At 45.6% G+C, this 26,104-nt stretch overlaps 1 protein-coding gene across 1 annotated transcript; it reads right to left on the bottom strand.

The window, feature by feature from the left end:
- Nucleotides 1–5,086: 5,086 nt before the first annotated feature.
- LOC148135285 (metaxin-1-like) lies at nucleotides 5,087–25,652 on the bottom strand. The gene is made up of 8 exons (XM_087985143.1): nucleotides 25,554–25,652; nucleotides 12,885–12,954; nucleotides 10,725–10,801; nucleotides 8,464–8,556; nucleotides 7,817–7,999; nucleotides 7,518–7,594; nucleotides 6,623–6,780; nucleotides 5,087–6,395 (listed from the first exon to the last, which is right to left on the bottom strand). Exons 1-8 carry the CDS (start codon nucleotides 25,632–25,634, stop codon nucleotides 6,172–6,174), a joined length of 963 nt encoding a protein of 320 aa, XP_087841269.1. The 5' UTR covers nucleotides 25,635–25,652; the 3' UTR covers nucleotides 5,087–6,171.
- Nucleotides 25,653–26,104: the final 452 nt, after the last annotated feature.

Genomic DNA, 26,104 nt, shown 5'->3' with positions numbered 1-26,104 from the left:
CATAAATAAACAGTCATTTCCCTGGGGTCGGGGATTCCAGAACTCGAGGGCATAGGTTTAGGGTGAGACAGGAAAGATATAAAAGGGACCTAAGGGGTAACTTTTTTACGCAGAGGGTGACACGTGTATGGAATAAGCTGCCAGAGGAAGTGGTGGAGGCTGGTACAATTGCAATTTTTAAAAGGCATCAGGAAGAGTTTAGAGGGATATGGTCTGGGTGCTGGCAGGTGGGACTAGATTGAGTTGGGATATCTGGTCGGCATGGACAAGTTGGACCGAAGGGTCTGTTTCCGTGCTGTACATCTGTGACTCTATTACAAAGCAGATTATATGCTCATGACTATACTGTTTTTTGTGGAATATTTTTGTGCATGAATTGTGTGTCGTGTTTCCTACGTTGAATTATCCTTCAAAATGTGTCTGCAATTTTTTTTCCTATTTATAAAATCAGTCTTGTAAGCAATTTCCGCAAGAACCAAAAAACCTTTCTCCAGATTTGCAGTGTTTTTCAAAAGACAGGCTTCAGATTGTTGAAAGGAGGATGTGCATTTATTGTAACTTTCTTTCAGTTTACTGTCTTGAATTTGTGTTCCATACAGCTTTCTTGGGTACAATTAATGATAGCACAGGCCTGATCTCGGGCAGACACAAAATGTTAACTGCTGTAATAGTTCAGACCCCCAACAGGTGGTAGTGTGATCCAAAGTTGTTTGCAGTCTTCAAACAGCTGACAAATATGGACAATAACTGAATTTGGCCAATCACCCATCATCTCCCCAGAATCCTTTGTGTGGTTATCCTGCATTTGAAAAAGCAACAATTCCCCTTTGAAAGTCTTGATTGAGCTTGCCTGTATCAACCTTCTTGCGCAGTGTATTCCACATCCTCAGCATCAGTCACTGTATGAACAATCTGCACACACCTAGCAGAGGCTGAACAGGATCAAATAAAAGTTAAGCAATAAGACTTCAGATGATCTCAAGTTAACTCTGTGGGAGGGAATGCAGGAGGCAAGGTTCAAGATTGGATATTTGGCTTATGAGCCTGAGGCAGGGTCTGAACGCATGCCACGTGTCCATTACTTGACATATACAGTATGCGCTCACATTGATCTCTATGAAAGAAGAAGGAATAGACAGAAGGCTAGGTCTCTTGTGCCATAGTGTAGTGCCCATACCTCTAGACTAGAAGACTAGGGTTCAAGTCCCACCTGCTTCAGAAGTCTGTCCCGATATCTCTGAACAGGTTGATTAGAAAATATTCAATAGTGGAAGCTACAGCCAGAGACAAGTCATTTGAACAAAGCTCTCCCTCAGAGTAGACATGAGCAACCCATGAAGTTCACCCTCAGCTAGGAACATGACATGTAATTATGATGACAAAGTGCTAATATAATCTGTGGTTTATGGAAGTATCGTATCTAGCCAAAATACCCTTCAGTTATTAATTTTGTGCCAACTGCTCTTCCTGTGGTCAGGAACAGGACTCCCGGAAGGTATGTTGCCTCCCTCGGTGCCAGGGTCCGGGATTCTGAAGGGGGAGGATGAGCAGCCAGAAATCGTGGTACATATTGCCACCAATGTCAGGAAAGGGATTGAGGATCTGAAAAGTGACTACAGAGAGTTAGGTTGGAAGCTGAAGAGCAGGACAAGTAGAATCGTGACCTCAGGTTTCCTACCGGTGCCACGAGATAGTAAGATGAGGAACAGTCAGCAAATGCAGCTTAACACGTGGCTGGGAGGCTGGTGCAGGAGGGAGGGCTTCAGATACCTAGACCATTGGGATACCTTCTAGGGAAGGTGGGACCTGTACGTGAAGGACGGGTTGCACCTGAACTGGAGGAATAAAAGTGTCCTGGGTGGGAGATTTGCTTGTGTGATTCAGGAGGGTTTAACCTAGTTTGGCAGGAGGGTGGGAATCAGAGCCACGTCTGAGAGGGAGACAGTTGCAGATGGGAAAGTAACAGGATGTATTGAATCTATCAGGAAGGTTTCTCACGCGATGAAACAAAGGGATCGGTTAAAGCGTGTCTGCTTTAATGCAAGGAGTGTCCGAAAGAGTGACTAACTTAGAGCATGGATCAGTACTTGGGGCTACGATGTTGTGGCCATAACGGAGACGTGGATTTCACTGGGCCAGGAATGGTTGCTTGATGTTCCAGGGTTTAGAACGTTTAAAAAGAAGAGGGGGTGTAGTATTGCTCATCAGAGAGTGCATCGCAGCTACAGAAAGGAAGGTTGTTGAGGAAGGTTTGTCTACTGAGTCAGTATGGGTGGAAGTTAGGAACAGCAAGGGAACAGTCACCGCATTGGGGGTTTCCTACAGACCACCTAATAGCAGTAGAGAGATTGAAGATCTCATAGGCAGGCAGATTCTGGAAAAATACAAAAGTAGCAGGGTTGTTGTTATGGGTGATTTCAACTTTCCCAATATCGACTGGAGCCTCCTAAGTGCAGATGGTTTGGATGGAACTGTTTTTGTCAGGTGTGTTTAGGAGGGTTTCCTTAGTATGTAGGCAGACCAATGAGGGAAGAGGCCATTTTGGATTTGAAGCTAGGCAATGAGCCAGGACAGATGTCAGATCTCGCGGTGGGAGAGCACTTTGGTGACAGTGATCACAACTGCCTCACATTTAGCATAGCCTTGGAGAGTGAGTGAAAGGAGCAGTTACCGAGGGAAAATATTTAATTGGGGAAAAGGAAATTATGACGCTATCAGACAGGAGTTGGGAAGTACAGACTGGGAGCAATTGTTCCACAGAAAGGGCACAGCAGACATGTGGAGACAATTTAAGGAGCAGTTGTTGCTATTGATGCACGAATTTGCATCAATATGAAGGGGTAAGATTGAGGAACCTTGGATGATGAGAACAGAGGAGCTTGTCAAAAGGAAGAAGCAAGAATCTAGCAGTTTTAGAGGATTACAGGCTTGCTAGAAAAGAGCTCAGAAATGGACTGAGGAGAGCCGGAGGGGACACGAAAAAGGTTTGGCAAGAAGGATTAGGGAGAACCCAAAGGCATTTTACCCCAAATGAGGAATAAGAGAATGATCAGGGAGAAGGTAGGGATAGCGAAGGGAACTTGTGCATAGAGTCTGAGCAGATAGGGGAAGCCCTAAACAAGTTTTTTGCTTCAGTTTTCACCAAGGAAAGGGACATTGTGAATGAAAATTTAGAGGAGCTGGAATAGTCTTGACCAGATAAAGATTGATGAAGTTGACGTGCTGGAAATTTTGGAAAACATTAAGATTGATAAGTCCCCAAGGCCAGACCAGATTTATCCTAGATTGCTCCAGGAAGCGATAACAGAGGTTGCTAAGCCGCTCGTGAGGATATTTGCCTCCTCACTCCCCATGGAAGTCGTACAAGATGATAGGAAGGAGGCGAATGTTGTTCCTCTTTTCAAGAAGGATAATAGGGAAATCCCTGGCAATTACAGACCAGTCAGTCTTAAGTCTGTGGTCAGCAAAGCTTTGGAAAGAATTCTGAGGGATAGGATTTATGACTATTTGGCAAAGCATAGTGTGATTAAAGGCAGTCAGCATGGCTTTGTGAGGGGCAGGTCATGCCTCACAAATCTTATTTAGTTCTTTGAGGAGGTGTCAAGACAGGTCGACGGAAGTCGAGCAGTGGATGTGGCATATACGGACTTCAGCGAGGCATTTAATAAGGTTCCCCATGGTAGGCTCATTCATAAAGTCAGGAAGTATGGGATACAGGGAGATTTGGCTATCTGGATTCTGAATTGGCTGGCTGACAGAAGGCAGAGAGTGGTTGTAGATGGAAAGTATTCTGCCTGGAGGTCAGTGTTGAGTGGGGTCCCGTAGGGCTCTGTTCTTGGGCCTCTGCTCTTTGTAGTTTTTATAAATGACTTGGATGAGAAGATTGAGGGGTGGGTTAGTAAATTTGCAGATGACACAAAAGTTGCAAGTGCTGTCGATAATATAGAGGGCTACTGCAGGCTGCAGAGCTGGGCTGAGAAATGGCAGATGGAGTTCACCCTGGATAAATGCGAAGTGATATATTTTGGAAGGTTGAACTCAAATGCTGAATATAGGATTAAAGACAGTGTGGAAGAACAGAGGGATCTGGGTGTGCAAGTACATAGCTCCCTCAAAGTTGTCTCCCAAGTGGATAGGGTTGTTAAGCAAGCATATGGTGTTTTAGCTATCATTAAACAGGGGAATCGAGTTTATGAGCCATGAGGTTTTGCTACAGCTCTACAAGTCCCTGGTGAGACCACACTTGGAATATTTGTCCAGTTCTGGTCGCCCTACTATAGGAAAGATACAGAATCTTTGGAGAGAGTGCAAAGAGGTTTACCGGGATGCTGCCTGGACTAGAGGGCTTGCCTTATGAAGAAAGGTTGAATACGCTTGGATTTTTCTCTCTGGAGAGGAGACCTGATCGTGGTATACAAGATAATGAGTGGAATAGATAGAGTCAATAGCCAGAGACTTTTCCCTAGGGCAGGATTGACTGGTACGAGGAGTCATAGTTTGAAGATATTAGGAGGAAGGTATAAAGGAGACATCAGAGGTAGGTCCTTTATGCAGAGAGTTATGAATGCGTGGAATGTGTTGCCAGCTGTGGTGGTGGTGGAAGCAGAGTCATTAGGGACATTTAAGCGACTGCTAAATATGCACATGGATAGCAGTGAGTTGAGGGGTGTGTAGGTTAAGTTATTATATTTTACATTAGGATTAAACCTCAGCACAACATTGTGGGCCAAAGGGCCTGTTCTGTGCTGTACTTTTCTATATTCTATTCTAAATTCTAGGTCCTTGTTTCCCAAATAGAATTTACTTTTGTAAGCTTGTAATGCTGTAAGTACAACCTCCCACCAGCAGTAGTGCCATAATACTGCAGAAACTAATCCATTCTCCTCAATAAATGAAAGTAGTTGTGTGACCTTAGTGACAAGCCATGTTCACAGAACAAAGCAAAGGCAGACAGTAGCTGCTGCAGCTACTTGTCAGCTTTGTGTCTCAGTCCATTGGAGAGGGTGCAGAGAAGCACATTTTCTAGAACTCTCAACATCAGCACACCTATGATCATGAAAATAAAAGGATGCTCTTAGATACAATCTGCTTTTCACCATTCAATTTATTCATTGGTCAAAGCTGTTACATTTTAAACTGTGGAAAATGTAACTTTGTCCCTGAAAAGTAAGCAATCAAATAACAACAGCTATCCTCTAATATTAGAGAACTGGCACCAATTCTGTCAGTGAATGAAAGAATATTTCTACATCAGACACCACTGAGGTGCTAAATTTCACATGAAAATGACAGCCAACTGAGCGAAGCAACAGTTAAACAGTGGCTGACTGGGTTCTTATTTTATTTGGTCAGAGTAAGTCTGAGCAGCAAGCACATTCATCTGAACCATTGTCCAGTAACTCCTGCTCATAGGTACTGGTGAAGAAATGTTTAAAACTGCTGTTCACGCCAACTTTCCACACACAGCTCTTAGACCTCCCTCTTCACATATTATCATTACATCATATGAGCAGAACAGATACAAAAGTTGACTAATGAATAACAAAAACTGGCCAAGATGCAAAGAAACCTATTCTTGAAAGTTGATACATTCCCGGACCAGGACAAAAAAAATGATGATCTTACTTGGAAGTCTGTACTGAGAAGGGAATATACAGATCAGTACAAGATTCTGAACTCAAGGCAGAACAGGTACAGCCCAAACTAAAACCCTTTGAGTTAATGAGCATCAGCTGGAGATTTTATTTCAGTTTTACAAGAATTTGTACCTATGATAGTATCTCAGTTTCAAATAAAATCTTGGCTTTGAATTACATGGTATTTGATTCCTGGCTTCCAACCTCAATAACTAACAAATGTTATTTTAATACTAGACATGAATTATCAAAGAAGTGAGACACTGTCCCTGTCATCACACTATTACAGTGGGTGCTAAATTCAGAGCACCCACTACACTAACAAAATAGGACTGCAATATATCATTTCTTTTGGCCCTGACCTGTGGTGCAGGGTTTAAGGCCCTGGCCATACTGCATCTTCAAGTTTTACAAAATACAACCAATAACAGTGCTCAAATCTATTGTCAGGCTGGACATTGTTACTTGACGGAATGTTCCCACTTACTGCCAGCACTCCCAACTCCTCCTCCTCTTCCACCACCACCCATGCCCCTCACTGTCCCTCATCAACATCGTCATCTTCCAGAGGGGAGGACTGCCTTAGTGCATTATGGGTTGATACCCGTTGGATGGAGAGAATTCCACTGAGGAAAGCATAACCAATCATGGCAGAGAGCCCCACCAGCACCGAGAGGATCTGATTGCGTCTCTTGTGAGGATCCTCATCAGAATCCGATGAGTTATTCCGGGGAACTTTCTTGGAGCCATGTTCAGTGTCTGAAACAAAACCAGGAATATAGTATGAACAAGGATTGGGAAGAAAGTGTGTACATTGTTGCCAAGCCTCAGACTTTTCCCAATCGATGAATGACTTTGACATAAAGTTAGTGATATTATACAGGCAAATATAGAGGCAAATTTATGCATTGCAAAATCTCACAAATAAAAACGAAAATGATTTGCTATAGGTCAAGGAAGGGTCAGCAAAGTTTGTCCCAGATTACCTGAACCGTCATTTGGAAAATAAAGACCAAGGATGGACGTGCAGAGTGCGCAAAGGTTGTCAAGTGAGCGCAGATGTTGCTGCAGTTTACTGTTGGGTAGTTTTGCCTTCAGAATTGGTGCCAAATGTCCAAATACAATGGCATCTAAGGAGCTGGGTCTAAAGCAGAAGGAGACACATCATTAAACACAGCAAACCTGACGAAGGTAAGAAGACTGCCTGGAAATAGCACTCATTGCATCCAACACAAACTCCTGTTCCAGAGCATAATGTGACTTTTCATCAACTGAGTAAGTGCTCTGCCAGCAAAGCCACAGTATACAGATCCCAATTGTGCTCATTGGTGGGTGTCTGCAGAATGTGTTTCTTTTACTCATTCATGGAACACTAGCTTTGCTGCGAAGGCTACAAATTTATTGCCCATCCCCAGTTACCATTGAGGAGATTGTGATGAGTTACCTTTACTCAATCCACATGGGGAAGATAGACATTAAACACAGATTTAGGGAGCTTCAGAATTTTTACCCCGTCACAATGGAGGAATTATGACATATTTACAAGTCAAAGTTCAGTGAGAAACAGCATCTTGAGGAAAGGGAACCTAAACCCCTAGTGAGAGTCAGCCCCTTCAGGAGGGGAGGGGTCCCTGGGACCCAATACTTGAAAGTCAGTACCTTTGGGAGATGGAGGAAGACCTTCTACTACCCATGTGGACATGATTGTCTGGCCAATGGTCAACAAAGCCAAAATTTTCTGCCCGTTTCACCTGTCTCCTGGGTCCAGCTGTGGCCAAGCGCCCACTTGTTTGCTCCAGCTTGCTTTTAACATCACAGTCACCAGTAATGAAAAATAATGGACCCTTCACTTTCACGGTAGAGAAAGAACAAACAACTTACGAGTCTCCAAAAAAGAATTTATGTGACCCTAGCCTCTGGGACAGTAGCGTCAGGCACTCACGGGCCTCTTTGTAGATCTGAAAGTAAGCAAATATTCAGAGTTTGCAGCTTTTGGCATTCTTGAATTCCCCACATACCATTCAGAATGGCTCATTAAAGACTCCTGAGCTTATTCTTGGAGATCAAACATCGAGTAGTAATTGAAAATTATGATTTCTTCAAGGAAACATTCTACTTAGAAACCTGTTAAATTGTAAATTCTCTGAATTAAAGTAGCCAAGGTGCTGGAATCACTCTACCTCAGTCTCGGTTTCCTCCTCGTTGTCATGCCACTGGCCACCCCGGATCAAGCGAAGACGCTCCAGGAAGCGTGTGTGCATCCGGTTCGGGAGGAAAAAGTTCAGTGGAAATGGTATTGTCTCTCCATACCAGGGCCTTGTGAATGATACATAATTCTTGGAGTCAGCCCAAAACATGTAGATCTGAGGAAAGAAAAGACAGTAAGTTGAAACAGGAGTTAAAGGGGAGGCGATGGCTGAGTGGTATTATCACTGGACTATTAATCCAGAGACTACATGTGACTAATATTCTGGAAATGCATATTAGAATCCCACCATGGTCGATTGTGAAATTTGAATTCAATAGAAATCTGGAATTAAGAATCTAATGATGACAATGAATCTATTGCTGGCTGTCAAAACAAACCATCTTTTGTTCTTTAGGGCAGGAAACTGCCATCCTTATCAAGTCTGGCTTACATGTTACTCCAGACTCTCAGCAATGTGGTTGACTTCTAACTGGCCTCTGGGCAATTGGGGATGGGAAATAAATGCTAGGCTAGCCAGTGATGCCTTGATCCTATTAATTAATTTTTTAAAACTCAGCATGGAATATCCCAGACAAATAGGACAACAGTGTTAACAAAGCAAAAGAAAGCAGCACTCACCAGTGCAGGAAGTAACTTCTCTTCTATCAGAGAGGCAAAGGCAAGTGTGTCAGCCGCCTGCGTTGCTGAGAGCCCGTAGTCAGCATTGTACTTCTAAGAAGAGAAATGTAATGTTGGTAAGCAGCTATTCAGCAGTAATATCACAACAGAAACCATATGGATGTCCAAAGGGAAGGAGTTATGGGTTGAATATATATAATACTTTTATACACAATAATGACAGCTGGAAGTGAGTTACAGCCTGCATTATAAACAAGGACTTGGGACAGTTCACATGTAGAATACATATACTTGGGAAGAGAAGTTTTGTACAACACAGCTCATTAGATATTTTTAATTTGCCAACATTAAAACTGTAACTTTAGCAACTGTAAAGTGAAAAAAAGTTCAGGTTTGATCCAAAAGCAAAACGTGCAAGATTGTCTCCCTGTCTCTGACATCAATCAATTTTCATCACGATCTAAAATTTGGAAATATTTAGTAATGATGGAATATCCTATGGAAGGGATCACATTCCTTGCCAGTTTGAGTAAATAAGAGGTTGCTATAGTTACTAGTGCTACACCAGGTTTACGAGACCTCAGGTGATGAAAGTGAATTGCAGGAAATACAGACCTGCATCATACAGGCCAGATTAGACCAGACAACCTGGGCTCCAGACCAGTCTGTACTGATTCTCAGCCAGGATGAGTTGAAGAATATTTTTACTCTCCTTTCTCAGTATCACCTGTTACTGCTGCTGCACGTGGCCATGAGAGAATTATCTACGTGTAGTGTGCAGCTTCCACACATTCCCAATTATATTTTCCACTCAGAGGTTTGGACTTCTTTCATGTAAAGTGCTTGACTGAACAATTTTCACTGCGGGCTTTAACTTTCTCTGTAAAAGGTTACAGAATTCTCTAACAATCCTTCCGCCTGAGGAATACAATCACATCTTTATATAGTCCAGAAGATCCTAAGACATGGGAGCAGAGTAGGCTATCCATTCCATCAAGTCTGCACCGCCGTTCAATGAGATCACAGCTGATCTTCAATTCCGCTTTCCTAACCTTTCCACCAGAATGCTTTACTTACTCACTGATTAAGTATATTCACAGCTGAAACTGAAAATATTTTAATAACCTAGCTTCGGCAGCCCTCGAATGAAGAAGCATCTCCATTAGTCTTAAGTGGGCGACCTCCTTTAGTAATTGACTTTCAACAGCAGCATAAACATGGGAGCAACTCGCCCAGTGGTGAGAGCAACAAACAGCATTTCCCAACACTTCTAGCCTAATCCAGGAAAATGACTCAAACAGAAAGCAGTTTCTCAAGCTGATGGCTGAACTTGTACACTTCCTTCAGTATTGCTAAATCCCTGTACAAATTCTACTGCAGTAGAGTTTACTGTAACCTCTCAATATTGCAATAAATTCTGAGGGTACAACATTTGGCACTGATATCCCCGACACAGCTGTTCAACTAACCAGGATTCCACATTATCAAGCTTAGAAACACAGTCAGATTCTCCAAACCAGAAAAACATGACACAGGATACGTCAATCTAAGTATCCACTTTCTTCTTCTGAAGGTTCGGGAGACAGGATGCCAACTTGCGGATTGTTTCAGAGAACATCTTTGGGACACCTGCACCATTCAACCCCACCACCCAGTGACTGAACACTTCAACTTCCCCTGCCATTCCACCAATACTTCAGGTCCTGAGCCTCCTCCATCACCAAACCCTAACCCCTAACGCCTGAAGGAAGAACTCATCTTCCGCCTTGGGACCCTGCAACCATACAGGACCATTTTCCTCAATTCACCTTATCCCAGTTCCAAGCCTCCAACTCGGCACTGTCCTCTTGACCTGTCCATCTTCCTTCCCACCTATCCACTCCACCCTTCTCTCCGACCAATCACCTTCACCCATTCATCACATTCCCAGCTACCTTACTTCCAGCCCCACATCACCGGCCCACAAGCTCATGCCCAAAATGCCGATTCTTCTGCTCCTTAGGATGCTGCCTGGCTAGCTGTGTTTTTCCAGCACCACACTCTTGACTCTGATCTCCAGCATGTGCAGGCCTCACTTTCTCTTATCTGTGATACTAGTCAAAACCACATTCATTAATATTTAAAGCTTTTTAAACTTTAAATGAACAAAATGTTTCTTTGGGCTTTTACACTTGGTAAAACAATTCAAATCTGTCTAGCAATATCATAACACAAAATACCAACTCCAATTAGAAAGAACTTCCACAAAAATAGTGATGTACCTGTTTCCTGAGGTAGGTAAGGATCTGGAGAGGCTGTGACACAACATCTTTCTCAGTCTTCAGTGCTGGCAAAACTCCTGGCGATAAAATAGAAGAAACAGATTCATTTCACACACACTGTTCTTAGAAAAGCTGTCACCATGTCAGAAAACTGCACAGTTGCTAAAAACCCCTCACCCAAGGGGAGGATTAATCTTCAAGCTAAAGTCTGGATAGAGAGAAGGTTAAAAGGATTAATTGCAAAGAATCAGAGTCTAGCCAAATCCTGACCTCCAACCAATACATTCCAACAGGCTGAGGTTGTCCTTGTTAGCATGAGGCTCTGAGCCAATTATGGCTGAAATCTAAGGTTAATGCTGAGACCTGACCACAATGGAAAATGGTGGTGGTTGTTGGAGATCAGTTACCTTAGTCTGAGAACATTGTTGCAGCAATTCCTCAGCATAGATATTTTATAATAAACCTGTTCAAATGTATTATTAGACACCTCTGAAGCAGGATGGGATATCAACCCAGGCCTCCTGATTCAGAGGTAGGGACACTACCACTGCGCCCTGAGGACCAACAATGTTCAGATGCTTCATCAATTATTTTAATTTTTTTTTGTCAATTATTTTTAGATTCTTGATTGTAGAGTAAAATGGGAAAAGAACTGGTTTGAAAACCAATGACTGCTGCATTTTTTTTTAAAAAGCAGGTTAGCTGAAGCTCATTGTAAGTGCTGTTTACACAGCTGTTGGTTCAAGCAATTTGGAAGTCTGGTCCGAGACTAGCTGGAACTAGGGAGAGATAGGCCAACAGCATGTATCTGATTGGTTGTGAAACAGTGGCCAATTATCAAAGGCAAAAGCTTTTGCCTGATAACTATGATGTGATTGGCTCTCAGGCAGCGGAACAGCTTGGGGGTGTGAATATTCAGGACAGAAACTACTGGATTTCTGGAAGGGAAGGAGCTGTTTTATCTCTGCACTATAAAGTTTCTCCAGCCTGAAGTTGACCAGTTTATTTCCCCTGTTGCAGCATGATGTTTAATAAGGCAGAGACCTTTACAAATGTGAACCAGTCACCCTGTGCCTCCTGCAAACAAGTGAACATCCCTGGAGAAGGGAGACTAGAAGCAGCATTCTGATCAAGGGGATTATCTCAGCAAACCCAGTGGACAGGACCCACTGAACTGTCTTCCCAACTACCCATAACACCCCATTGTTTCAGTGTCTGTCTATATCTGTGTATTGGGGGGCAGCTTTAGAGTTTAAACAAGTACAATGTCAATGGTTTAGAATTGTTTACCTGTAATTAAAATCTATTTATTTGTAATAAGCAGTCATTGTTAAATACAGAAACCTGGTCTAAGCTTTCTGTTAACCTGGGTCTAAAAGACAGAGGAATTAGGGAGTTGTTCATACTTCTCAAAATCTTTAACTTTTGTAATAACTCCGAGAATAGCGGGGCTTGATTTCCAGTACATTGTCCCAATGAGGGGTGACACCTTCCATTCATCACAATGTCAGATGTAGGCATGTTTTCTGATCATTGTAGAAGATCAAGCCAATAGAAATGATATAGAACCTTGGAAATGTAGTGTGCAGTTTCAGAAAGAGGATACTTGTACAAACAGGTTTAAATTCTGAAACATGTTGCACAGACTAAGCTCATATTTGCCTGAAACATGAAGACAGCTGGGTGAGTAAATAGAGATATTTCAGATGATGAAAGAATTGAGCTGGGTACATAGAGAGGAAGTCTCTTCCGGGAAGTGACCAAAGAGGGGCAATACTGTAATTTTCAATTTAGGACGAAGATTTTCAAGGTTCACTCTGCATGACCCAAGTTAACAGAAAACATGGATCAGGTTTCAAGGTTCATCCTTCATGATTTCAACACCTCTCTAATCTCTGTCTTCTTCTCTGAGGAGAAGGCAGCCTTCCCAGTGTACCCTCTCTGCTCTGGAACCATTCATATCAATATCTTCCACACCCTGTTTAACACATTATCAACAGTAATGGAACGAAGATGGGCAAATAGGGTTCACCTACGTATTGATCATCATCACCTATCTTACAGATTAATTCCAGTTTAAGGAGCTGAATAGCTTCCTCCTAGAGATCAAGCCTGCACTCGTAGTGACGTGAACAAATCCAGTTTGCTGAATAATCTTACCAGAGGGACTCCTCCAGGGATTGCTGAGCTTGTGCACTCTGACAGGGGCTCCTGAAAACCGTGCATAGGCCTGACAGGGAAAAAAAAATTCCCTCAAGTAAAGATTAGACACTTTTAAAGTCTTTCACAAAGGTTAGCATTTTAACGTGAAGGTTTAGAAAGGCTAGACAGTCCCAGAGCAGGTACAGAACAGGATTAGATCCAGTTAAACTGAAAGTAAAGTTCCTTCATCATTGCTGCCATCAAACATTCCTAGGACAGGTGTAGAATCGGCTTAGCAGTAGAGTAAAGCTCACTCTACCCTTTTAAACTGAAAGTAAAGCTCCTCGACACTGTCCCCTCAAAAGTCCAAGAACAGGTACAGCAGGAGATTAGATAAAAGTCCCTCTCTATTCTTTTAAACTGTAAGTAAACCTCCCTGACACTATTCTAATCAAACACTCCCAGGACAGGGACAGCAAAGGGTTAAATACACAGCAAAGCTCCCTTTAAATTTTTTTAACTGAAAGTGAACCTCTTTTAAACTGAAAATAAAATTCTCTCTACACTGTTCCCATCCAACACTCCCAAGGGCAAGGACAGCATGGGGTTAGAGAAAAAGCCAAATTCTACGCTGTATTCCTGAAGACTTCCGTAAATGACAGCACCTCAACCTGAAACGGGAGAGGGAATCTCTCTCTTCCAGGGTGGAAATATCTGTTTCTCTGCCTCAGGAAAGGTCATCAGTCTCACCAGATCCAAACAACAACAGCAGGAATATTCCAAGCTCTCACTTGCTTCAAACTGTTTACAATGAATAATATTGAAATGTAATCCGAGCACAAAGATATGTCACAGCCTAGTGATGAACTCCAGTTGTCTGAGACAACCTTCAGTCCTGTATCCACAGTCATTCAGGCTGGTCATACAGAATGGCAACACTGTAGGCCACCCTCAGGCTGATGTAAAGCTGCACTAACTCCATTCCTTGGTCACTGTGCTTTTCGGGAATACACTAAGTTTTAAGGCCACAAGAAATAGGAAGAGGAGTCAGCCATCTGGCCCTTTGAGCCTGCTCCACCATTCAAAAGGATCATGGCTTATCTGACATTCTTCATGTCCACTTTACTGCCTTTTCCCTGTAAATCTTCATGCTCTTACTGATCAAGAATCTATCTCATCCTTAAATACATACAAGTTCTCTGTCCCCACAGCTCTCCATAAGGAAAGAAATTCCTCCTTATCTCAGTTTTAAATTTATTTTGAGACTATGCCCTACGATCTTAGACTCTGATAACAGATTTGCACAGGCTATCTTCTAGTTGCAGTTACAGGACAGATATCAGTCCAAAAATGTGCAGGTTAGGTGAACTGGACGTGCTAAATTGCCCATAGTGTTAGGTGCAGAGGTAAATGTAGGGGAATGGGTCTGGGTGGGTGCGCTTTGGGGGGTCGGTGTGGACTTGTTGGGCCAAAGGGCCCGTTTCCACACTGTAAGTAATCTAATCTAATGGGTCCTTGGACTTAATACAATAGCAATCAATGCTGTTTAGTACAGTATCGTCCAAAAGAGCAGACGGACAGCCACTTGTAAACATTGCCTGTGGCTGCTCGATGGGGCAGTGCAGGGAAACATTTCACAAACATGAACCTTCGCAATACAACACTCAATGCTCCCTCTGGGTCTTTTGCCAGTCCGTTCAGTCTGCCGAGGTACCCGGCAACTAAAGCTCCACATTTACTGAGGGCTGACTGCAGCAGCTGGTTAGTGGACTGCAGCTTTACTGTAACTCTTTCAGGAAAAATAGCAGGGGGCCAAACCTGAATTCCATCCAAACACTGAGGACAGATGATGTAATGGAATCAAAGCGAGACAGGGACGTGCAGCCCAAACCTCACAGGCATGATATGTGGAAAATATAACTGAACCACAAAATATTCATCCTGTTTATTCACTCATGGTCAAAAAACCTGACCACAACACACAAAATTGACGCAGCTTCTCCCTCATAAACTGATCTAAGAGACAAAGCTGACATTCAGGAATGCTCACATGTTAAAGGTACCAAACAATCAGAACAAAAAAGGACTAGGGGATACACAAAGTGAAATGCTGAAATATGGCACTATATCAAATTACTTGATTACAGACTGTAACTTACTCCTGGGTATCGATTATGTATATAAATCACACCGACCCCTTGATAACATTCCAGCCTCTGTCTCAATCCCAGGGATCAGTTATGTATATAAATCACTGAGACACCTCGATTATATTTCAGCCTGTAATTCACTCCAGGGTATCAGTTATGTATGTTAACCACTCACACCTCTGAGCAGCACGATGGCTCAGTGGTAAGCACTGCTGCTTCATAGCGCCAAGGACCCAGGTTAAATTTCAGGCTAGGGCAACTGTCTGTGTGGAGTTTGCACATTCTCCCTAGGTCTGCGTGGGTTTCCTATGGGTGCTCCAGTTTCCTCCCACAATCCAAAGATGTCCAGGTTAGATGGCTTGGCTATGCTAAATTGCCCATAGTCTCCAGGGATATGTCGGTTAGGTAGGTTAGCCAAGGGAAATGTAGGTTAGGGGTGAGGATGGATAGGATGCTGTTCAAAGGGTTGGTGTGGACTCAGAAGACCAAATGACCTGGTTCCACACTGTAAAGATTTTGTGATTACATTCCAGCCTTTGGCTCAATCCCAGATGTCAGTTATGTACAAGAACCACTTCGACACTTCATGTAAATTCCAGCCTGGAACTCAGTCCCAGGATTCAGTTATCATCAGAGGATTATAGAATCCCTACAGTATGGAAACAGGTCCTTCGGCCCAACAAGACCATACCAACTCTCTAAAGAGTAGCCCACCCAGACCCATTCCTCTGTCCTATTATCCTATATTTACCCCTGAATAATGCATTTATATAAATAAATCACTCAGATCTCTCGATTACATTACAGCCTGGAACACACTCCCAGGTATCAGTTATGTAAATAAACCACTCAGATCCCTCGATTACAATCCAGCCTGGAACAGATTCCCAGATATCAGTTATTATTTATATAAATCACCAGTCCCTCTCTGTGAGACCCCAGTGTGTAACTCCCTCCCGGGTATCTGTTACTATTTCTACAAACCCCCCAGTCCCTCCCTCTGAGACCCCAGTGTGTAACTCCCTCCCGGGTATCTGTTATTATTGAAAGAAACCCCCCAGTCCCCTCTGTTAGACACCAGTCTGTAACTCCCTCCCGGGTATCTGTTATTATTTATATAAACCCCGAGTCCCTCTCTGTGAGACCGCAGTCAGTAACTCCGTCCCGGGTACCTGTTATTATTTATATACCCCCGCCCCAGTCTGTAACTCCCTCCCGGGTATCTCTTATTATTTATAAAAACCCACCCAGTCTGTAACTCCCTCCCAGGTATCTGTTATTATTTATATACCCCCCCCAGTCTGTAACACCCTCCCGGGTATCTGATATTATTTATATACCCCCGCCCCCCAGTCTGTAATTCCCTCCCGGGTATCTTATTATTTATAAAAACCCACCACCACGCCCAATCAGTAACTCCCTCCCGGGTACCTGTTATTATTTATATACCCCCTCCCGAGTCTGTAACTCCCTCCCGGATAGCTGTTACTATTTATGTCAACCCCCAGTCTGTAACTCCCTCCCGGGTATCTGTTATTATTTATATACACCACGCCCCCCCCAGTCTGTAACTCCCTCCCGGGTATCTGTTATTATTTATATAAACCACGCCCCCCCAGTCTGTAACTCCCTCCCGGGTATCTGTTATTATTTATACAAGCCCCCAGTCCCTCTCTGTGAGACCCCAGTCTGTAACCCCCTCCCGGGTACCTGTTATTATTTAAATAAACCCCCACAGTCTGTAACTCCCTCCCGGGTATCTGTTATTATTCATAAAAACCCACCACCACGCCCAGTCTGTAACTCCCTCCCAGGTATCTGTTATTATTTATATACACCCCCCCCCCTCACCCAGAATCTGTACTCCCTCCCGGGTATCTGTTTTTATTTATATACCCACCCCCCCCCCCCCAGTCTGTACCTCCCTCCCGGGTATCAGATATTATTTATATACCCCCCCCACCCCCAAGGCTGTAACTCCCTCCCGGGTATCTGTTATTATTTATATACCCCCCCAGTCTGTAACTCCCTCCCGGGTATCTGTTATTATTTATATAACCCCCCCAGTCTGTAACTCCCTCCCGGGTACCTGATATTATTTATATACCCCCCCCCACCAGTGTGTAACTCACTCCCGGGTATCTGTTATTATTTATCCCCCCCCCCAATCTGTAACCCCCTCCAGGGTACCTGTTATTATTTATATTACCCCCCCCCCCAGTCTGTAACTCCCTCCCGGGTACCTGTTATTATTTATATACCCCCCACCCCCCCACCAGTGTGTAACTCCCTCCCGGTTATCTGTTATTATTTATATACCCCCTCCCCCCCCCCCCCAGTGTGTAACCCGCTCCCGGGTACCTGTTATTATTTATATACCCCCCCAACACCCCCAGTGTGTAACTCCCTCCCGGGTATCTGTTATTATTTATATATCCCCCCCCCTCCAGTCTGTAACTCCCTCCCGGGTACCTGTTATTATTTATATACCCCCCCCCCCAGTCTGTAACTCCCTCCCGGGTATCTGTTATTATTTATATACCCCCCCCACCCCCCAGTCTGTAACTCCCTCCCGGGTATCTGTTATTATTTATATACCCCCACCCCCAGTCTGTAACTCCCTCCCGGGTATCTTATTATTTATATACCCCCCCCCAGTCTGTAACTCCCTCCCGGGTATCTGTTATTATTTATATACCCCCCCCCCCAGTCTGTAACTCCCTCCCGGGTATCTGTTATTATTTATATACCCCCCCACCCCCCACAGTCTGTAACTCCTCCCGGGTATCTGTTATTATTTATATACCCCCCCCCCCAGTCTGTAACTCCCTCCCGGGTATCTGTTATTATTTATATACCCCCCCCCCCAGTCTGTAACTCCCTCCCGGGTATCTGTTATTATTTATATACCTCCCCCAGTCTGTAACTCCCTCCCGGGTACCTGTTATTATTTATATACCCCCCCCAGTCTGTAACTCCCTCCCGGGTACCTGTTATTATTTATATACCCCCCCCAGTCTGTAACTCCCTCCCGGGTACCTGTTATTATTTATATACCCCCGCCCCCCAGTCTGTAACTCACTCCCAGGTATCTGTTATTATTTATATCCCCCTCCCAGTCTGTAACTCCCTCCCGGGTATCTGATATTATTTATATACCCCCCCCCCCAGTGTGTAACTCCCTCCCGGGTACCTGTTATTATTTATATACCCCCCCCCAGTGTGTAACTCCCTCCCGGGTACCTGTTATTATTTATATATCCCCCCACCCCCCTCCCAGTCTGTAACTCCCTCCCGGGTATCTGATATTATTTATATAACCCCCCCCCCAGTCTGTAACTCCCTCCCGGGTACCTATTATTTATATACCCCCCCGCCCCAGTCTGTAACTCCCTCCCAGGTACCTGTTATTATTTATATACCCCCCCCCCAGTCTGTAACTCCCTCCCGTGTATCTGTTATTATTTATATACCCCCCCGCCCCAGTCTGTAACTCCCTCCCGGGTACCTGTTATTATTTATATACCCCCCCACCCCCCCCCAGTCTGTAACTCCCTCCCGGGTACCTGTTATTATTTATATACCCCCCCGCCCCAGTCTGTAACTCCCTCCCAGGTACCTGTTATTATTTATATAACCCCCCCCCCAGTCTGTAACTCCCTCCCGGGTATCTGTTATTATTTATATACCCCCCCCCCAGTCTGTAACTCCCTCCCGGGTATCTGTTATTATTTATATACCCCCCCGCCCCAGTCTGTAACTCCCTCCCGGGTACCTGTTATTATTTATATACCCCCCCCCCCCCAGTCTGTAACTCCCTCCCGAGTATCTGTTATTATTTATATACCCCGCCCCCCAGTCTGTAACTCCCTCCCGGGTATCTGTTATTATTTATATACCCCCCCCCCAGTCTGTAACTCCCTCCCGGGTATCTGTTATTATTTATATACCCCCCCCCCCAGTCTGTAACTCCCTCCCGGGTATCTGTTTTTATTTATATACCCCCCCCCCAGTCTGTAACTCCCTCTCGGGTATCTGTTGTTATTTATATACCCCCCCCAGTCTGTAACTCCCTCCCGGGTACCTGTTATTATTTATATACACCCGCCCCCCAGTCTGTAACTCCCTCCCGGGTATCTTATTATTTATATACCCCCCCCAGTCTGTAACTCCCTCCCGAGTATCTGTTATTATTTATATACCCCCCCGCCCCAGTCTGTAACTCCCTCCCGGGTACCTGTTATTATTTATATACCCCCCCCCCAGTCTGTAACTCCCTCCCGAGTATCTGTTATTATTTATATACCCCCCCCCAGTCTGTAACTCCCTCCCGGGTATCTGTTATTATTTATATACCCCCCCAGTCTGTAACTCCCTCCCGGGTATCTGTTATTATTTATATACCCCCCCAGTCTGTAACTCCCTCCCGGGTACCTCTTATTATTTATATACCCCCGCCCCCCCAGTCTGTAACTCCCTCCCGGGTATCTTATTATTTATATACACCCCCCACAGTCTGTAACTCCCTCCCAAGTATCTGATATTATTTATATACCCCCCCCCCCAGTGTGTAACTCCCACCCGGGTACCTGTTATTATTTATATACCCCCCCCCAGTGTGTAACCCCCTCCCGGGTACCTGTTATTATTTATATACCCCCCCACACCCCCAGTCTGTAACTCCCTCCCGGGTATCTGATATTATTTATATAACCCCCCCCCCGTCTGTAACTCCCTCCCGGGTACCTGTTATTATTTATATACCCCCCCGCCCCAGTGTGTAATTCTCTCCCGAGTATCTGTTATTATTTATCCCCCCACCCCCAGTCTGTAACTCCCTCCCGGGTACCTGTTATTATTTATATACCCCCCCGCCCCAGTGTGTAACTCTCTCCCGAGTATCTGTTATTATTTATCCCCCCACCCCCAGTCTGTAACTCCCTCCCGGGTACCTGTTATTATTTATATACCCCCCCGCCCCAGTGTGCAACTCCCTCCCGGGTATCTGTTATTATTTATCCCCCCCCCCCCAGTCTGTAACTCCCTCCCAGGTACCTGTTATTATTTATATACCCCCCCCGCCCCCCAGTCTGTAACTCCCTCCCGAGTACCTGTTATTATTTATATACCCCCCCCAGTCTGTAACTCCCTCCCGAGTATCTGTTATTATTTATATACCCCCCCCCAGTCTGTAACTCCCTCCCGGGTATCTGTTATTATTTATATACCCCCCCCCCCAGTCTGTAACTCCCTCCCGGGTATCTGTTATTATTTATATACCCCCCCCCAGTCTGTAACTCCCGCCCGGGTATCTGTTATTATTTATATACCCCCCCGCCCCAGTCTGTAACTCCCTCCCGGGTACCTGTTATTATTTATATACTCCCCCCCGTCTGTAACTCCCTCCCGGGTATCTGTTATTATTTATATACCCCCCCCACCAGTGTGTAACTCCCTCCCGGGTACCTGTTATTATTTATATACCCCCCCCCCCCAGTCTGTAACTCCCTCCCGGGTATCTGTTATTATTTATATACCCCCCCCACCCCCCAGTCTGTAACTCCCTCCCGGGTATCTGTTATTATTTATATACCCACCCCCCAGTGTGTAACCCCCTCCCGGGTACCTGTTATTATTTATATACCACCCCCCCCAGTCTGTAACTCCCTCCCGAGTATCTGTTATTATTTATATACCCCCCCCCCCCAGTGTGTAACTCCCTCCCGGGTACCTGTTATTATTTATATACCCCCTCCCCCCCAGTGTGTAACCCCCTCTCGGGTACCTGTTATTATTTATATACCCCCCCCCCCCCAGTCTGTAACTCCCTCCCGGGTATCTGTGATTATTTATATACCCCCCCCCAGTGTGTAACTCACTCCCGGGTACCTGTTATAATCTATTCCCCCCCCCCCCCAGTCTGTAACCCCCTCCCGGGTATCTGTTATTATTTATATACCCCCCCCAGTGTGTAACTCCCTCCCGGGTACCTGTTATTATTTATATACACCCCCCCCAGTGTGTAACCCCCTCCCGGGTACCTGTTATTATTTATATACCCCCCCCCAGTGTGTAACTCCCTCCCGGGTACCTGTTATTATTTATATACCCCCCCCCCACCCCCCAGTGTGTAACCCCCTCCCGGGTACCTGTTATTATTTATATACCCCCCCCAGTGTGTAACTCCCTCCCGGGTACCTGTTATTATTTATATACCCCCCCCCCCCAGTGTGTAACTCCCTCCCGGGTACCTGTTATTATTTATATACCCCCCCAGTCTGTAACTCCCTCCCGGGTATCTGTTATTATTTATATACCCCCCCCCAGTGTGTAACTCCCTCCCGGGTACCTGTTATTATTTATATACCCCCCCCCGCCAGTCTGTAACCCCCTCCCGGGTATCTGTTATTATTTATATACCCCCCCCCCCAGTCTGTAACTCCCTCCCGGGTATCTGTTATTATTTATATACCCCCCCCCACCCCCCAGTCTGTAACTCCCTCCCGGGTATCTGTTATTATTTATATCCCCCCCCCAGTCTGTAACTCCCTCCCGGGTATCTGTTATTATTTATATACCCCCCCCCCCAGTCTGTAACTCCCTCCCGGGTATCTGTTATTATTTATATACCCCCCCCCAGTCTGTAACTCCCTCCCGGGTACCTGTTATTATTTATATACCCCCCCCAGTCTGTAACTCCCTCCCGGGTACCTGTTATTATTTATATACCCCCGCCCCCCAGTCTGTAACTCCCTCCCGGGTACCTGTTATTATTTATATATCCCCCCCCCAGTCTGTAACTCCCTCCCTGGTACCTGTTATTATTTATATACCCCCCCCCAGTCTGTAATTCCCTCCCGGGTACCTGTTATTATTTATATACCTCCCCCCCCCAGTCTGTAACTCCCTCCCGGGTACCTGTTATTATTTATATACCCCCCCCCCAGTCTGTAACTCCCTCCCGGGTACCTGTTATTATTTATATACCCCCCCCAGTCTGTAACTCCCTCCCGGGTACCTGTTATTATTTATATACCCCCCCCAGACTGTAACTCCCTCCCGGGTACCTGTTATTATTTATATACCCCCCCGCCCCAGTCTGTAACTCCCTCCCGGGTACCTGTTATTATTTATATACCCCCCCCCAGTCTGTAACTCCCTCCCGGGTACCTGTTATTATTTATATACCCCCCACCCCCCCCCCAGTGTGTAACTCCCTCCCGGGTACCTGTTATTATTTATATACCCCCCCCCCCAGTCTGTAACTCCCTCCCGGGTATCTGTTATTATTTATATACCCCCCCGCCCCAGTGTGTAACTCCCTCCCGGGTATCTGTTATTATTTATATACCCCCCTCCCCCAGTCTGTAACTCCCTCCCGGGTATCTGTTATTATTTATATACCCCCCCGCCCCAGTGTGTAACTCCCTCCCGGGTATCTGTTATTATTTATATACCCCCCCCAGTCTGTAACTCCCTCCCGGGTACCTGTTATTATTTATATACCCCCCACCCCAGTCTGTAACTCCCTCCCGGGTACCTGTTATTATTTATATACCCCCCCCCCCCAGTCTGTAACTCCCTCCCGGGTATCTGTTATTATTTATATACCCCCCCGCCCCAGTGTGTAACTCCCTCCCGGGTATCTGTTATTATTTATATACCCCCCCCACCCAGTCTGTAACTCCCTCCCGGGTATCTGTTATTATTTATATACCCCCCCGCCCCAGTGTGTAACTCCCTCCCGGGTACCTGTTATTATTTATATACCCCCCCCCAGTCTGTAACTCCCTCCCGGGTATCTGTTATTATTTATATACCCCCCCGCCCCAGTGTGTAACTCCCTCCCGGGTATCTGTTATTATTTATATACCCCCCCCCCCAGTGTGTAACTCCCTCCCGGGTATCTGATATTATTTATATACCCCCCACCCAGTCTGTAACTCCCTCCCGGGTATCTGTTATTATTTATATACCCCCCCGCCCCAGTGTGTAACTCCCTCCCGGGTATCTGTTATTATTTATATACCCCCCCCCCCAGTGTGTAACTCCCTCCCGGGTATCTGTTATTATTTATATATCCCCCCCCCACCCCAGTCTGTAACTCCCTCCCGGGTATCTGTTATTATTTATATATCCCCCCCCCCCCAGTCTGTAACTCCCTCCCGGGTACCTGTTATTATTTATATACCCCCCCCCCAGTCTGTAACTCCCTCCCGGGTATCTGTTATTATTTATATACTCCCCCCCCCCCAGGCTGTAACTCCCTCCCGGGTATCTGTTATTATTTATATACCCCCCCCACCCCCCAGTCTGTAACTCCCTCCCGGGTATCTGTTATTATTTATATACCCCCCCCCAGTCTGTAACTCCCTCCCGGGTACCTGATATTATTTATATACCCCCACCCCCAGTCTGTAACTCCCTCCCGGGTATCTGTTATTATTTATATACCCCCCCCCAGTCTGTAACTCCCTCCCGGGTACCTGATATTATTTATATACCCCCCCCCAGTCTGTAACTCCCTCCCGGGTACCTGTTATTATTTATATACCCCCCCCAGACTGTAACTCCCTCCCGGGTATCTGTTATTATTTATATACCCCCCCCAGACTGTAACTCCCTCCCGGGTACCTGTTATTATTTATATACCCCCCCCCAGTCTGTAACTCACTCCCGGGTATCTGTTAATATTTATATACCCCCCACCCCCCCCAGACTGTAACTCCCTCCCGGGTATCTGTTATTATTTATATACCCCCCCCAGACTGTAACTCCCTCCCGGGTACCTGTTATTATTTATATACCCCCCCCCAGTCTGTAACTCACTCCCGGGTATCTGTTATTATTTATATACCCCCCACCCCCCCCAGTCTGTAACTCCCTCCCGGGTACCTGTTATTATTTATATACCCCCCCCCCAGTCTGTAACTCCCTCCCGGGTACCTGTTATTATTTATATACCCCCCCCAGTCTGTAACTCCCTCCCGAGTATCTGTTATTATTTATATACCCCCCCCCCCCCCCCCAGTCTGTAACTCCCTCCCGGGTACCTGTTATTATTTATATACCCCCCCCACAGTCTGTAACTCCCTCCCGGGTATCTGTTATTATTTATATACCCCCCCCCCAGTCTGTAACTCCCTCCCGAGTATCTGTTATTATTTATATACCCCCCCCCCCCCAGTCTGTAACTCCCTCCCGGGTACCTGTTATTATTTATATACCCCCCCCCAGTCTGTAACTCCCTCCAGGGTACCTGTTATTATTTATATACCCCCCCCCAGTCTGTAACTCCCTCCAGGGTACCTGTTATTATTTATATACCCCCCCCCCCCCAGTCTGTAACTCCCTCCCGGGTACCTGTTATTATTTATATACCCCCCCCCAGTCTGTAACTCCCTCCCGAGTATCTGTTATTATTTATATACCCCCCCCCCCCAGTCTGTAACTCCCTCCCGGGTACCTGTTATTATTTATATACCCCCCCCCCTGTCTGTAACTCCCTCCCGAGTATCTGTTATTATTTATATACCCCCCCCCCCAGTCTGTAACTCCCTCCCGGGTACCTGTTATTATTTATATACCCCCCCCCACAGTCTGTAACTCCCTCCCGAGTATCTGTTATTATTTATATACCCCCCCCCCCAGTCTGTAACTCCCTCCCGGGTACCTGTTATTATTTATATACCCCCCCCCAGTCTGTAACTCCCTCCCGAGTATCTGTTATTATTTATATACCCCCCCGCCCCCCAGTCTGTAACTCCCTCCCGGGTACCTGTTATTATTTATATACCCCCCCCCCAGTCTGTAACTCCCTCCCGAGTATCTGTTATTATTTATATACCCCCCCCCCCCCCAGTCTGTAACTCCCTCCCGGGTACCTGTTATTATTTATATACCCCCCCCAGTCTGTAACTCCCTCCCGAGTATCTGTTATTATTTATATACCCCCCCCCCCCCAGTCTGTAACTCCCTCCCGGGTACCTGTTATTATTTATATACCCCCCCCACAGTCTGTAACTCCCTCCCGAGTATCTGTTATTATTTATATACCCCCCCCCCAGTCTGTAACTCCCTCCCGAGTATCTGTTATTATTTATATACCCCCCCCCAGTCTGTAACTCCCTCCCGGGTACCTGTTATTATTTATATACCCCCCCCCCCCCCAGTCTGTAACTCCCTCCCGGGTATCTGTTATTATTTATATACCCCCCCCCCAGTCTGTAACTCCCTCCCGGGTATCTGTTATTATTTATATACCCCCCCCCCCAGTCTGTAACTCCCTCCCGGGTATCTGTTATTATTTATATACCCCCCCCCAGTCTGTAACTCCCTCCCGGGTACCTGTTATTATTTATATACCCCCCCCCCCCCAGTCTGTAACTCCCTCCCGGGTACCTGTTATTATCTATCCCCCTCCCCCCCCCCCCCCCTGACGGCCACCTCCTGGCGGACTCCCTCCTCCGGACCATGTGCTGGTCGCTCCGTGTTGTGAAGGAGGGCTGTGGGTCCCTGCTCCCCGGCTGACACCCACCAGCACCATCAGGCTCTCGGTGTCCACGGACGGCAGGCCCCAGTCTCCTTTCCAGCAAAACAGCTCCCACGGAGCCGCCATGACCCACCGGACATGAACCTCTGCTGACCCGGAAGTACCACTCCTTCCACCTCAGGGTCAGCAGGCATTCACTCAGGAGACAAACACATTCAGCTTTGTGTCTATAACACTGTATCTATGACATTCCCCTCATTATCCTCAACTTATAACAATGTATCTTCATTATCCTGTGTATGTAACACTGATTCTTCATTATCCGGTGTCTGGTAACACTGTATCTTCATTACCCTGTGTCTGTAACACTGTATCTTCATTATCCTGTGCCTATAACACTATCTTCATTACCCTCTGTTTGTAACAATGTATCTTCATTGCCCTGTGTCTGTCACACTATCTTCATTACCCTGTGTCTGTAACACTGTATCTTCATTATCCTGTGTCTGTAACACTGTATCTTCATTATCCTGTGTCTGGAACAATGTATCTTCATTATCCTGTGTCGGTAACACTATCTTCATTATCCGGTGTCT

The sequence above is a fragment of the Chiloscyllium plagiosum genome, unplaced genomic scaffold (assembly GCF_037043375.1).
Source record: "Chiloscyllium plagiosum isolate Xiang-an unplaced genomic scaffold, Cpla_swu_hap1 HiC_scaffold_50, whole genome shotgun sequence".
NCBI lineage: Eukaryota > Metazoa > Chordata > Chondrichthyes > Orectolobiformes > Hemiscylliidae > Chiloscyllium > Chiloscyllium plagiosum.
The sequence above is the reverse complement of the archived record's forward strand: the minus strand, read 5'-3'. Positions and strand labels throughout refer to the sequence as shown.

Bases quoted from the DNA above. Each gene is read 5' to 3' on its own strand.
- LOC148135285 (XM_087985143.1), bottom strand. From the start codon at position 25,634: ATGGCGGCTCCGTGGGAGCTGTTTTGCTGGAAAGGAGACTGGGGCCTG. The intron at 7,595-7,816 runs GTAGAGTGATTC...GCTTACTTTCAG, and splicing joins AGGAGGAAACCGAGACTGAG to ATCTACAAAGAGGCCCGTGA. The intron at 6,781-7,517 runs GTAAGTTGTTTG...CTTCTGCTTTAG, and splicing joins AAATTCTTTTTTGGAGACTC to ACCCAGCTCCTTAGATGCCA.